The sequence below is a fragment of the Meleagris gallopavo genome, chromosome 2, assembly GCF_000146605.3.
Source record: "Meleagris gallopavo isolate NT-WF06-2002-E0010 breed Aviagen turkey brand Nicholas breeding stock chromosome 2, Turkey_5.1, whole genome shotgun sequence".
Taxonomy (NCBI): Eukaryota; Metazoa; Chordata; class Aves; order Galliformes; family Phasianidae; genus Meleagris; species Meleagris gallopavo.
In genome coordinates this window covers 45418996-45434114 of record NC_015012.2, presented here as the reverse complement: position 1 = coordinate 45434114, position 15119 = coordinate 45418996, and the positions used below count along the sequence as shown (strand labels likewise).

The window sequence follows — 15119 nt, the reverse complement described above, 5'->3', positions numbered from 1 at the left end:
CACACACAAAAAAAACAAAACAACAACAACAACAGAAAAAACATTATTTGGGGGAGTAAATGGTTCTCTGTGATTTCTTAGGAGCCCACAGTTCAATTTAGAAGCCTCTGGCTCAGTATGTTGACCCTGGTATGGTCCTCTCTTGGGCATTGTGGCTCAGTGACTTTGTAGCTTCTCTTTATTTTGACTTTGGCTACTCATTTTCTAGAAAAAAGTGGGAAAAAAAATTGTTGGGTAAGTTATTTTATTCTAAGAATTAAGTAACTAAGGTTACTTAAGGCTTAAGGAAATGTACTTTGATACATGCCTCTGTTAGAGTCTATCATGTTACAAACTTCTTTGGACATATCATACCTCACCTTATTTTTTTATTTGTTTATTTTTATTTTTTTACACTTTTTTGCTCTTCTTTCTGCTACTGATTTCTTAGATGCCTTCTTAGTTTGCTTGATCTGCCTGCTCAGCTTGGTGCTGCAGGAGCTCTGTTAGATGTCCTGGGGCAAGGCCTGCGGTGCTGCCCCTGAGCAGTGCAGAGCAGAATTTAGGGTCTGCTGGGACTTCCCTGCAAATGGCAGAACTCTTCACAGCAGCTGTTCTTACAGCTTAGTCCAGCTGCTCACAAAAATAGGCAAGTTATTTTTAAGTAAGTACTAATTCATTTTTCAGAGTGCAAACATGAAGCTGTCTCACTTCTCGGTTAACGTTTTTCCAGCCCTCTTAATGGAGCTGTTTTATGCTGTACTGCTCCCACTGGGTGTCGCCATTTTACCTGTGTATAGCTGCTTACAGCCAGGGACTGCTTCTCTTCTTGCAACTGCTCGCAAATCTCATCATTATTTAGTTTACATCATCTGTTCCACTTTTGAAAATAATGTAGGGTTTTATTTCCTTCCTCCATTCTAGTCTTATTGTTAAGAAAATAGTGTCCAGCAAGGAACAAAAAGTGCAATAGGGTGTTGGTTGCTGAATAGTTGTGTAGAGTACATGTTTCGTTCAGGTGAGTCTTTTGCTTCCTGCACCATGCTCTGGCACCTTTCAGATGTGAGGAAACTTTGTTGTGAGTAAAACTGAATAATTTTGAAATCTGCTTCTGAATACAGCATAGTAGATGCAGAGAAACTTTTGTTTACAAAGTACAGTAGCTCCTGGTCTTTTATTCTTCACCTCTCTCAACACATATAATGACATGATGAGTAACAACTTTTTTCTTCCTTTCTATCTGTATGTCAGCGTTAAGCAACTTAAGCTGAGCAGTCTACTGGAGATCTATAAAGCAATGGAGAGTTGCCCAAGAAACTGCAAAATTAGAAGAGTGAAAATAAGTATGTGCAATGGTATTTGCCAAATCCATACACATGACTTGGACAGGTATGTGTTGTTTCCTACCCACAGTGATAATTCCAGGACAGCTCTGACTGCTGTGAAAGGCTATTAAACATTTGTGATTGTAATGATAAAATTAAAATAAATGTATTGTTTATGCAAATGCCTCACTTACCATTATTGCTGTCCCCCACTTCACTCCTTGTCTTCACTTCTAAGGGACAGAAGCATTCAGTGTGGGTCAAGAATTTGTTTTCAATGTTGAAAAGCATTGATCTATAGAAAGAAAGGTAACTGGGATAATCTCTTGCTTAAGATTTTGCCGTGGTTACAGTCTTGATATAGCTTATTTCCTGCCTATAATTTCGTGATCTTTTCTGGTTTGCTATTAAGTAAAACAGTAATATACAGTACAATACCATATGGAGTTTCAGAGCAGTTAAAAGACTTCTACATTATGTATTTTGTTATTACCATCCATTATTCTATCATTGCATTTATTTAATTCTTATTTCCACCATTTCACCATGAAGAGCATTCATTTCATGATTGGAATTCCTTTTGAGTTGCTTTTCTGTGGCTTAATCTATATCATCAGATTGGACTGTTGGACCATTTGGCTAAATGTCCTTAGTATAGCAGTAGCTCCCACTGTGAAACACCTGTGCTTAAGCAGTCTTAGAGAAATAAAACAGATGTTTTTGAAAGTTGCCTTAGAAAATTTTTATTTTCCCATTAAAAAAAAATAAAAAAACTTGTTGATAAACAGCATTAGGTGATGAAGAGGGCTTTCTTGTATACCATTTATTTGTAATTTTGGGATAATTAAAATCTATAAAAAGAATATTTCTAGGGGTAGGCTAATAGACTAAAGAAATCTTGAATTAAATCTGGATTTTAATAAGATTTAAAACTTATTTTGTTGTTTACGTATATCAGTCCACAAAATGAGAAATTGAATCATCTTGATTTTAGTCTCACAGAAAATAAACTCACCATGAAATGGTCTTCTGCTTTTTGGATACTTTTAGGGGATTAGCACATACAAGGAAACGTTTCTGAAAACCAAACTAGGCATGAACAAGGAGTTAGTGAGCTAGTGTGGCAAATTAACAATTTTCTTTTGAGCACTATTACATATTTAAGCAGTACCAGAAATATACCTACTGCTTTCTGCATCTAAAGAGAAGACAGATGAGTGACAATAGAAAAGGCATTAAAAAGCAGAGTGGGTATACTTTTATTAAGCATGCAAGTACGTGAAATACAGAATTCAGATATGTTCTTTGGCAGTATTTGAGATGTGAAAATAAAGGCCAGCCATGCAGGGGCTTTGCTTAGATTCTTGAAAGGTGGGACTTCTGTCTAAAGGTCTGTGACAGACTCAAACTACTGAAATACCTAACCTAGATAAATTCCAGGGAAATTCAGCTTCCAGATCTCTGGTTTTCAGCAATCAATAGCAATTCAGACTTGATGGGATTGAGACAGGTCATATTTTCAGACATGAAAGGTTGAATGTCTTTCTGATGGACAGTAGTGGGACTTCTGTGGCAGAATCTGATGTAAAAGATAAGTAAATCTGAATATTGCAAGTGTAGTGGTGGAAGTTCAGTTACAATAATGTCTGATAATGACATTGCACAGCAGCATAAGAGAACTTGATGATTTTCTCCACTGTCATATAGATATGAAAGATAAAGAAGATAGCAAATACTTAGGCTTTTAAATCCTTCATTTCAGAAGTTTTTAAGTGTTTCCTTTAGTTCCCATTGCTTTATTGTTTAAAAAAAAAAAACAAAAACAAAAAAACTCCAAAACTTCTGTTCCTTAATACCTCTCCATTTCCCTATATCGAGAATGTTTATATCATACCATATCATAGAATGGCCTGGGTTGAAAAGGACCACAATGATCATTTAGTTTCAACCCCCCTGCTATGTGCGGAGTCACCAACCACCAGACCAGGCTGCCCAGAGCCACATCCAGCCTGGCCTTGAATGCTTATGATATTATTAAGCTCTTCCAGTGGAATTTCTAAGCATGAACTTGAGGTATTCATTTACCTTGTTAAAGGAGAGCTAGTTTAATATTTCAGGTTATTTGTAGTATTTCAGCATAGTTAAAATTTGAGTCCTGCAAAAGTTATGACAAACATTAAAAGAGTAAGTTTTTGCTCTCACTGATTTGAAAGTGATCTGAAAATTACTTGACTACTTTCTTTTTGGATTTGTTCATTGCCATTGAAGCTAATGTGTGTATCCAAAGTCATCAAGTAACCCTGTGGTTTTTCAAAGCTGGTGGTGAACTGAGTAGTACGCTGACCTTTTTGGACTTTGGAAGTTTTGGAAAAGGAATTCATGTGGTTTAGGATCTGTCTAAGGCAAGAATAAGATACACAGCACTTCTACAGCCATTCTGTGCCTTGGAGTTTCTACATACCCACTTCCTTCACATCATAAAAATAAAAATTAGAACTTCTACCAAGTAGCAGCACAACACGCTGGTAGCTGGCAGGGCTGTGGCTAGACGATATATGAAATGGCTTTGCTGTAAAGCTGCTGTCAATGGAAGAGTTAATCTTACATTTTCTTCGTTCATTCATGTGTTTTTCTTCAGGACACTTAATGGTGTTGAGAAATTTTGTCATCTTAGATTTTGCTCGTTGTCTTTTAAGATCAGGCTGATAATTTTACCGTTGTGACTCTTCCAAATCATGATATAGTCTGTGTGCAATATTATGAAGATGAATATACTGTTGGCATTGTGTTGCATTATATTTTTTCATACCTGCAGCATAGCTGTAATAAGATAGAAAGTGAAAGTTTTTCTTTGTATTCTGTTATGTTGTTAGTTCCAATCTCAGAAAATTTTCTTCCGGTTCCTACTGATCTACTTCTGATCCTTGATCTTTGGACATCTTATTCTTATATCTTCTTCTGTTTTCCCTTTGCTTTATTCTTGTTTCAGTCTCTCGCCAGTGCCATTTTTCAGCTACAAGGGGGACTTTTTAAAAATTAAAATGATAATAATAAGTGTTTGTTTGTACAGCCAGCTTCTTTCGTATAGCACTTTGATCATCTTTCATATGTGTTAAAACAGAAGCCGTATGTGCAGTTGTGCAGATTTGCTGAAAAGAGCACTCTGTGAAGCTCAAACTGTAAGCATGGCTGCTGATTCCTTTGTTCTTGAGTAATTCCCTAGATTAGCTGATTCCACTCAGCAACTGTGAGCGGTAGGAAGAGTAACAAGTAGGTTACAAAACCAGTCGGACTTTATAACTTAACCCCTAGAAACTTGTTTTTCATTTCTCTTTCCAATAAGCACTTTTGCCGTGAAGAATCACAAAACTGGAATTCAAATAAAATCATTCTAGACCTTACTGAAAGAAAAAGTGTTAGCCTATCATTTAAATTAGGTCCTGTATCTCTGAGTTTCTCTTGTTCTTTAATTAGGAATGCCCAAATGATTGAATAACAGGAGGTTCTGTACTGTTCAGATGGTTAACTCATCCTTTTTCCTGGGTAAATTATACATTTTTCAAATTGTTTGTGTATTTGCCTCCCGAAAATAAATAATTGAATCAGTGTTTTGCCACTTGAGGAAAAAAATCATTATGTAGAAATGGTTTCAGCTGTAAAAACGTGTCCTCCCTATTGTGTGTTGTCCTTTCTCAAAGTGCGTTTGTATTTGCCTTCTTTTCTCTAAAGATGAACAGTGGAAAAGGGATTTTATTTTGTTTCTATTTTATCTGTGAAAAAGGAAGTTTAAATGTTATTTAAATCCTCCCAAATCATTGAGAATGCATGATATTTTACTGACTTTACAAATTAAAATTCCACTCAAATAATTGTTTGTTTTCTGTAAAAAGTACTTGGAAACCTGCCTAGCGATCTGGTGCTGGGTTCTGTGAGCAACCTGTGAGAAAGTGGCATTTAGTTCTGAGACCCACGTTCTTGTTCTCTTGCAAATGCTGTTGTGGGGGCATACAGCTGCTCTGCTTGAGCAGAGCGTTGAAGTGAGAGCTGTGATGATTTCTCACTCTTGGAGACTGCTGGAGTCATGGGGAGTTTATTCAAAGTAGCTTGACGTTTTCATACAAGTTCTGGGTAAGCTTGGAGATAACAGCCAGTGTGAGGGAACAGTTGCATTTACATGGACAAAGGATTCCTTTTGATGAGAATTTGCCGTGTATCCCACCTGAGGATTTTGCATTATGCAGTTATGCTCAGCACCAGCATGCTTCAAAGTGTCTCCCTCCTAGCAGAATGAAGTCTAGAGTACCCAGCTTGTAATTGGGAGCCATAGTCCTATATTGGCTTGATCTCTACATGGGACTGGCCAGTGGTGCTGGATTTATTGCTTGTAAAGATGTGATATGCACTTGCAGTCCTGCAAGTATATTGGATTGTAGTAAATTAAACCCAGAGCCTCCTTTGTTTGTGCTAGGCCACAGAGAGGAATGAAGGCCCAGGCACACTCTGACAGGCGAGGTTGCCCAGAGTGATCAGATAGCCTTCCCAGCTTGTATTGTATGTCTGAGCTTCAGGTACAAAGACTAAATTTCAGCAGTAGGCCTTTGGTGTAGCTAATTGACTTTATGAAATGCTTTGAGAAATGAGTAAATAATACTTCTTGCTGCATGTACCATTTCTGTTTGTGATGCTGCTGACTGACTTAGTGAAGTCACTTAGAAGATCTGATGTGAGCTGGGATGGAGGGGTTAAGTAGAATAGGAAGTTGATGTGGATATGAACAGCTTCAGTCATGAGCTCATGTCTAGACTCTGTGCGTGAGTAGTCTCATGGCACTTCTTTCTGCCCTGGCCACTTTTCACTCTGGTGCTTAAGCAGGAGGTAAGAAGTTAAAAAGGGCAGCAACACATTCTCAGTGCACTCAGATTCAAATTCTGCTAAGCTTGATACCGTGGTCTTCATCACAGTTTGTTTCCTTCCAAACCAACAAGCTACTAATCAACCATACTGTTCAAACAACTGGGCCAGAGTGAGGAAGTGATGGTCTTTTAGTTCTGTTACTTGTAGCTTGGAAAAATCCTATGCTGCAACTAGTCAAATCCAGAAAATAATTTGTTTGACCTGTAGTGGCAAGAGAGGGGAGAGTAAGTGTTTCACATGCTGTACCAAAGTTTTATCATGCCTCTGGTAGCTATTTTATTCTTTGCACGGGACTCCTCCTGTGGTTCTGAGAGGTCTTGAGCTGGGTCTTTGGAGTCTGAGAGAGATAGAGTTGATCGACTTTCTCATAAATGAGATGGAAGGAGCTTGCTCTATTAGAGGGTAAGCTGAAACTAAGGCATGCTTTGCCTGAGCATACCATGAGGTTAAAGCACCTTGCTTCAGACAGAGGATGCTCAAGGTAAACAGTTTATAGAAACAGGGCTGGAGAAGGAAGGACTAAAGTTTGTGCAGTTAATGTTTTCTGCTCAAGCTGTGCCTGTTTTCGTAGTTGTATGTGTTCTGCAGATGTATAATAGAACATGTAACAAAAAAATGTAAGTGGTCCTAATTGTTTTCTATTTGAAGAACTGTTTATGATCAGTTAACTTGAATAAAAGCTAGTTTAATTGGCTGACTTCTATTTTTTATTTTAAATGGCTCTGTGAGATAAAAGTTAAGACATTTCAATCCCTTCTCTAGGAGCTCTAAATTATCATTTTACATTTTGCCTCCAAATCTGTAGTGTGGCTGTACATAAAACACTGTTCGTTGCATCTTTGTTTCACAGCAACCAGAAAAATTAGGGTTTTCCTTTGGCAAACTCTGCTAGCAGATGCATAGTGTAAACTGATAAAACAATGTTCACTTTTCTAAAAACTTGTTTCTAAACTGCATCTTGTGAAGCAAGTGGTGGCTGGAAGCACTTGTGTGGAAAGTAGGATCTGTTGCATTTTACCAGGGTAGTGAGGTCTTGGTCGCTTGTGCCAATAATTTCATTCTTTCATAACTCTTGGAAGAGGGATTTGGCATTTAGTGTTCTAAGCAACTCACTGTGATCCTTTTTTTTTTTTTTTTCCTTCCCCATAGTAATATTCTTTTAAATGTGGTTATTCTTTTCCCTTCCTGTCTGAAATCATCTTGCTGTATTTGTTTTTGTATTCATTTTGTTTCGCAGTTGTATCTCAGTAAGAAAGGTGTTAATTCATAGTTGAGTATGTAATGTTAGGAGAAGTAAAGAGCTATGCAATTCTCATGAAAAGTGCTATGAATGCAAGTTGTTATTGCATACTCAAGTATTAAAATGAAAACAGAAATACAGAGATTCTTGTTTGAATGTAGGCCACAGCAGGAAGGTGATGTTGAGTGGTGCAGAAAAATCAACAGTGATAAATAACAGTTAGAGAAGGGAGCTTTTCAGAATGAGAATTGACAAAATCTGTTTAGGGAACAAATGAGGCAATGTCTATAGTGACACTTTACTCCTGGCTTTGCTGGGTGTGATTGTAGGCTAGATAAGGAAATGGATCAAGGTGAAGGTGATTACAAGGCATGGAGACTGCTGACATTTAAGAGAGCAGATGATAGAGAAGAAAGGAGGAAGAGAGCCAAGAATTGAAGCTGAAGGAGGAGGATGGACTGTGGAACTGGCAAACGGTAGAACATGAGCCTCATGCAGAAGCAGCTGGAAATGGGCAACTGTAAGGTATCTAGTGATGCAGTTGTGACCACAAATTTGAAGAGTGAGAAGATTTCCAGTCTTCTGGGGCTTACTAGCATCTTAGGGAGAGGAGAAATTAAGAGGGAGAGAATGTGCTTTGATTGCCAGGGTCCACCCCTTCCCACACCTCGTTTAAGGGTTGGTAGTGGAGGTGAAGGCATCTCTTTGCCAAAGATACCTGCAGACCTGAGGCCTTCCAAAGGTAAGCAGCTCTTTTCCTTCATTTCTGCATCCATGGCTGCTGCATTTGGGTTCATTCTCATTTGCTGTAACCAAAGACTTTGCCACCCTGCAATTATTGTCCCACTATAGCATACAAATACAGAAAGAGGAAATGGTCCTCTGCCTAGTATTTTCTTTTTTATTGGTTGGTAAGTAATAGTATTTTACAATATGATAAAGAATGCTCTATTGTATCTGGAAATAAGGAGTTTTTTTCAGCTTTATTATTAAATGTTTGTCTTATTCTATAATCATTGCATTAATACATCTCCTAAAATGCTCTTTAGAAAATCTCTTATGAATGATGCTTGGAAGGATTTACATGATATTGAAGGCATTCCTGCAGGCAACATTTTACTCCAAAATGTTCTAACATTATTAATAATGTATAAGTGTAGCGAGTTTACATTAAAAGCAAGCCTTAGACTAGGTCATTTTTAATCGGTGCAACAATTCCTACATGGCAGTCAGTATTACAATAAGCCCGTAAAAATGGAGGGAGAAGAATATACATGTACTGGACTTTTGGAGGCTAGATAACCTTTTCATTACTGACATGAGCCTATTCATTTTAGATTGCTTACTGTGGCATGGTATTAAAAATTGGTTGCCTGTAATAAAGCTCAGACTTGATATAAGATAAGTCAGAGGGGTAATGGAGAGTAGATAGTGGATAATGGTAATAAAAATTTCTTACTTTATTCAAGATCATTTAAGGTAATAGTGCTCGCTTGTTGTTACAGATGTAACAGTCTCTCTCTGGATCACCTTGGGGAACTTTTCCTGTATACAATGAGACTCCAAAGAGTACAAAGCAGTTATTTATTGGTTAGCAAACATAAAAGACAAGTAGGATGTACTGGGCTTCTAGGCTAGGCGTTAGCATGCTTGTGATCCCCAGGAGGATAGCTGCAGAGTCTGCTGGCCAGGCAGAGCCTAGAAGAGAGCTGGTCTTCAGTGCTTTGAAGTTGCTGTCTTCCACCTGCTTACTTTTTCTTCCTGTGAGATTTTTATACCACTTATGTCAGTGTTTTTTCTTTTGAATCCTTGTCTGGTAACAATCCAGCCTTGACAGCCCTACCTTCTTTTTTGCACTTGTACCTTTCTTATCGTGCATGACTGTGCTGTGTATTTTCTCCAAGGTCTGTCTCATAGCTTAGCTCATTTCCTTAGAAGTCTGAGGCAGGGTTATGAAACTGTGCTGTATCAGTGCTAGACCTTGAATCACAGACAGCTGAACCCTGGAGAGACAGATCACACAGCAGAAATGTTACATGCTGAGGTCAAATATTGTCAAACATTAGATGAGGAACTTAAATGAAATTAATTATTCCTGAATTTCTGAGTTCCACAGTTCACTATTTGGGAACCTGATAGAGTTCTAAGGTTGTCTTTAATTCATTCACTACAATTGATTGTAATGCTGAACGTTTTGAGGCCATAATTGTGTTGTAGTTATTTCAGGTGTTAATGGTATGTTCTAGAAATGCAGTCTAAACAGGTAGCAAACACTACTTCTTGCCTTAAATGCTCAGTTTGCATCTCCTGCAGATCTTTTTTAAAATCTTCTGGATACACAACCTACAATTGTCCTTTCTTCTGTTCTAGGTAATGGGCCTCATCACGATCGAAGTTGTGTTTATAACCAGAGCAACATAGTTGATGGAGTTTACTGCCTCCCAATAGCACACTGGATTGAAGTCTCCGGGCATACTGATGAGATGAAACATACAACTGACTTCTATTTTAATATTGCAGGACATCAAGCTATCCATTACTCAAGGTAAAAGATAAGTCTGAGACTTGTCTAGTGTCAAATATTGAAACGGGGAATCAACATGACATCAAAAAAAAACTTTGAATTAGAAGCAATGAGTGGCAGCAGTTCCTCAGAAAATTTGAATAAAGATTAAACACTTCTTTGCAATTAGGTATTGTGTTTCTGCAATAAAAAGGGGGGGATTCTGTACTCAAGAACACCTGCAGCCTATGTGGAACTGTTAGTTGTGTCACATAAGAAAATGTTTATCTCAGTAATTTAGTGTCTGTAAATATGCATCTTTATAATAAATGTGTGTGTTGGGGATTATTTTGCTGAAGTACATCATCTGGGGAAAAATATACAGGGTGTCATATTATTGCTTATGTGTGAAAGCAGTGGCAATTAGTGACATCCCTTATAGGTATGTGTATGCATCTTGAACATAGTGTATGTGATCTCTTTTCTTTTTTTTTTTTTAAAAAAAAAGCTAAAATTTAAGGATGTCTTAGAATTTATGTTCTTCCCTGGAGTTCAGTAGAGCCCAACTGATTCCCACAACTTCTTGAGTCTAGAAGACTCATGTAAGCTTGGATTCTTGTAATCATAGCTTGTCTTTGAAGTACTGGGTTCAAGAAGTGCTGCTAGAGACACTGCTTTGTGAGGAAAAGCAGAATGAGAAGATACAAAGACCTCCAAAGCACGCACTGAAAAAGTCTGTCATGCCTCACTGCTGACTCACCAGTGAAACCTGCTGGCCTGAATTAAGAACCAGCAATACTTGAAGAGAGTATGCACCCTTTGGGGCTGCACATAAAGCAGAGGTTGTGTTTAGAACAGCAGTCTTCATACTGGTGGCTGGCAGTATGCACCAAGGATTTGGCGACCATTTGTAATTTTGTCCCTGTCTCCAGTTCTGGATATGGTAAGAGATTTTGATTAACAGTGGTTGCATTGCTGACAACCCTGATATGGCACCTGGTGCTGATGTTGGCTATAGAGCGGGTTAATGATCCTAAAGGGTTACCTATTGTTTGAAGAAGTCAAAGTCTGTACTTTCACTGAATCTTGGCATTCCTTTGTGTGAATTTCTCTGGATTACTCTTTCGCTATGCTAGCTTTACTGTCTTGTCTCTTCCCTCTGCTGTTTTGTTTGAACTCTGACAGAATGGAAGAAGCAGAATTTTTTTCTCATGAGACTTGCAGTGAACAAAGGAAAGATATATTTTTTTTTCCCCTTGGTATCTTTTGGAATATTATAGATTCATAAACACTGTTAGGCATATGCAGGTATGGATGTGACTTGGTACTGTTTCCTGGGGACTCCCTCAAGCTATGTAATACTCCTGACAGAGTGTTATCTGTATCTTAAGCATCCGTTTCCAGCATCCTGTCAGAGAAGTGATCTTGTTTCCTCCAAAACTTGTCAATCCCAAATAATCTTCACTTGGCAGAGAAAGTTTGTGAGAAAAAGGAACAGCTATCAGAAGGAGAATACATAAGCACCAAAGGCTAACTTATCTTCCTTCCCAGAGGCAGCAGTGATCCATTTAATACTGCCTTATCTGCATGCCTGTATGTTTCCAAAATGAGGTAAAAACCTGCAGGTTGCACTAAAGAATATTTTGAGTAAATTTTCTGTGTTAGGTAGTCATTTCCCAATGAGGATCTCGTGTTTGCCTCTTGCATACACATATCTCCATTTCAAGACAGTATTATATAGAGAGCTTCAGTAAGTAATTCTTATCTCCTATCTTTAAGCTTTATTAAGTGAGCATATCCCGTAACAGGGCTGTTGCATAATTCTTAATACTTTGAAGATATGCAGCCTTAAATGACTTTTTAGTTATTAACAGCTGGGGACAGATTCACACACCCAATCATTATAACAAAGCAGTCCAGTGTTACTGGCTAGTTAATTTTTTTTGTTTGTTTAAACAGTTAAAGTGAGCTGATAAAAATTCATTTATTTTTTTACAGTGGTTACTGTGGATATTAGCATCAACAAAACAGGAAAAAAAAAAAAAGCAAATGAAACCAAAGAATGAGTCTTTCTGTGTTTACAGCTGAAAGCTTGCTGTATGGTCTGGTCTTAGTTCCATCTGAGATTATATTTTCTGAGGTTATTAGATACTAGTACTATGGGGATCTTTAGGAGCATGAATTCTGAGTAATTCCACCAGCTGTAAGATCTTTATATAGCAGCGGTAGCTGGAAAGAAGTTTGTTATCAGGGAAGGCTTTTGACATGGTACTGATCTGTTACATTAAATAGGATTGCCATGTGCAAATCAGGTGGAGAGGAAAGTTTATCTCCATCAAACTGACCTCCCGCATGAGCTGCTTAAATGATTCTGCTTGCCATCTGTCTAATCACAATGATTAAAAGTAGTTGTTCTTAGCTTCACTACCACCTTGTTTCTTCAAAAAACATGTGCTTAAATTTTAAATGAGATGTAGCAGTATGAGATGTTGTCGGAAGTCATGCTGAATAATGCTGAGGCTGACAGCTTTGAGGAATCATATTTGTCTTAATGATGTGTATGTACTCATAAATGAGTGAACTTATATTTAAATTTACATTTTGAGAACTCAGTTTGTGTTGATAACTCAGGTTGGAGAGTGTATGGTGCATTTTTTTAAGAATAATAGGATGTGAATTCTTTTTTAAGTGTGAAATTGAGTTCAGTCGCAGTTACAGAGTTGTGACTGATACCTTTGTAGTGTTAGTGTCCACTTCTTTTGGAAATGTAATGACATGCATTACTTAAATCTGATTCAGAAAAAAATAACAGTCCCTTTTTCTTTATGTTAAGTATTAATGCAATAAGGACAGAAGAATTAATTTAGGACACAGTCATTTCCCAAATAAGAGTTTCGTCATCTTTTTCTGGGAGAAGATGGCTTCAGAAGATCTCTAAAAATGGGTCATTTCAGCACTGTTTCAATTCCATTTGTGAAAGATCAAACTTCCTAATTTGAAGGTGTTGCATGTCTTAATATTTATTTTAAAAACTCTGCAATTTTCAGAAGAATGGCTTTGTATGAGTTTGGAGGAGTGACACCTGGAATATCAAACTCCTTAAATAAAATGTTGGAGACAGTGATGCCTGATGACAGAATTTGGTAATACAGGAAGGTGTATCATTGGGAGAAAAGGCCATCTAGATACAGTTTTCTATTATTAGAATGATTTTATGTCCCTAATTTGATATTTACTATCCTCCCACCTCTGAGAATTGCCACAAAAAGGAAAGTTAGCAATTATCATCAGAATATTGCTTTAATGCCTCAAAAAGGTAAACAAGAATTATACTTTAAACATCCAGTTAATTGTGTCTTATTGCTTGAAATTGAATATCTAGTGTCATTTAAGGTGGTCTGGAGTTTACTGTCAGTCCTCCAGCTGGTGCAATGCAGGAACATCATTTTTTATACCTCTTTGGTCACATCTGCGAGTGCCACACAGATGTTCCAGTTGCTACAGGACATCTGGGATGTTAGGAAGGCTGAGCATGAACAATTAATTGAGCACTGCAGTGGCAGAGGACACCTCAGGTCTAGGAACCTTCATCTTTCCCTAGCCTGCATTAATGAATGATATTCATTTCAGTTCAGTCTGAGCCCAGAATTACCTTTGAATTGTGCAACTGGAAAAACACAGAAGAGAGCGCTTTTACTTGCTTTTTAATGGGAGAGTTTCTCTTCTGTCTTAACTGTTTTTAATTCATTTGAAAAATGAAATACCCTTCTATATTGTGTCATTCTTAAGTAATTCTTTTATTACTGAATTATTTAAAAAAATAAAAGAAGCTTTAACGAAGAAGCTGTCATTTAAAAAAAAAAAAAACCTACAGTGCAGTGAACTGTGCTACTGGTAGAAAGCTGCACTGATACCTTATTCCTACGTTATAAACTAAGAGATGATGATGTCTACTGAGATTACAGCAATTAGCATTAAAAGCTGAGAGCTAGCTGTCCCCTGTGCCTGGAGAAGACTTGTGGTAACAATATTAGAGAAAAGAATAAGAAATAATGAGCTACAGATCAAAAGTTTTCCATTGTATTCTAGCACAATAATCCTGATTAAAAATACTTAACATAATAGCAGTTTGTGCTTTGATTTCAGTACTGGAAGCTCTAATTGTGAAGTTATCTGGCCTTTTTGTACATTAAAAAACTAAAATATTCTAAGCCACGTTTTGTGACATGCATATCCCATAAATTAGGACATCTGACCACTTGTTTAAATATGCTTTCATTATACCTAGCTATAAACTAGTCTGAATTAGATCCACAGTTTACTTATCAGTGAGAATAATCTTTTATAAAATGGTTTAAAAATAGTTTTGAGTTTTTGTCCCATGTATATCTTCAAGTTTTTCATTGTCGCCCTCAATCAGAACTATGAAATGCTTTTACTAGTCTCTGGATGGGAAGAAAACATTTCAAATCAGTGTAAGAAGTGATTTTTTTTTTTTTTTTTTAGCAGTTTTCTATTCAAGTTCTTGAAAATGTAGCATATGTATAATGAGTTTATCTGAGGGAAGAGAACCATATTGTAAGCTCCTGGTAAGAACTTTACCAATTTTTAAAGTCCTTGTCTGATTGTATTTATCTCTGGAGAGGTAGTGAACACACTTTTTTTTTCCTGCATTTGTTAGCTATTAAAAATAAATATAATTTTGTCTGTCAGAGGGATGGCATAAACTTTATGAGGTCTGTGCAGTGCCACTGCTGGACTGTCAACCTGGGAATGGCAAAAACAAAATGGGATCACTATAAGGATCCACGTCAGCACAACGCTCAGAAGGGCAGCAGTTGTTAGAGGGAGTTCTAGACTACTAGAAACCAAATTATGTATATATATGTAAGTTGAGCATGGCTGAGTGTGCTTCGAAGCAGCTAGGTGAAGTTGGCGAATTTCCAAAATTGTACTTATCACCGGGATCAAGAATTACATTGATAATATTAAACAATAGGTACTATATGCTGAGTGCAGATGTACCTGGTAGGAAGTCTGTAGCTGAGCTGAACTGAGTGCTGTGACACGGCAGGGGCAGAGGAAGCTGCAAACAAAGACCGGCTACTGTTTCGTGGAAATAAACTGTTTTTCTTCACCCACTGAGAACCTGTGACTT

General features: G+C 37.4%; 1 protein-coding gene across 1 annotated transcript in view; it reads left to right on the top strand.

The window, feature by feature from the left end:
* EPM2A (EPM2A glucan phosphatase, laforin) overlaps nucleotides 1–15119 on the top strand; it is a 35454-nt gene that overhangs the window by 546 nt on the left and 19789 nt on the right. The window contains exons 2-3 of the mRNA XM_010707139.3: nucleotides 1231–1368; nucleotides 9829–10003. Coding sequence (XP_010705441.1) covers nucleotides 1332–1368; nucleotides 9829–10003 — 212 coding nt within the window. The 5' untranslated portion in view covers nucleotides 1231–1331. The remainder of the gene's footprint in view (nucleotides 1–1230; nucleotides 1369–9828; nucleotides 10004–15119) is intronic.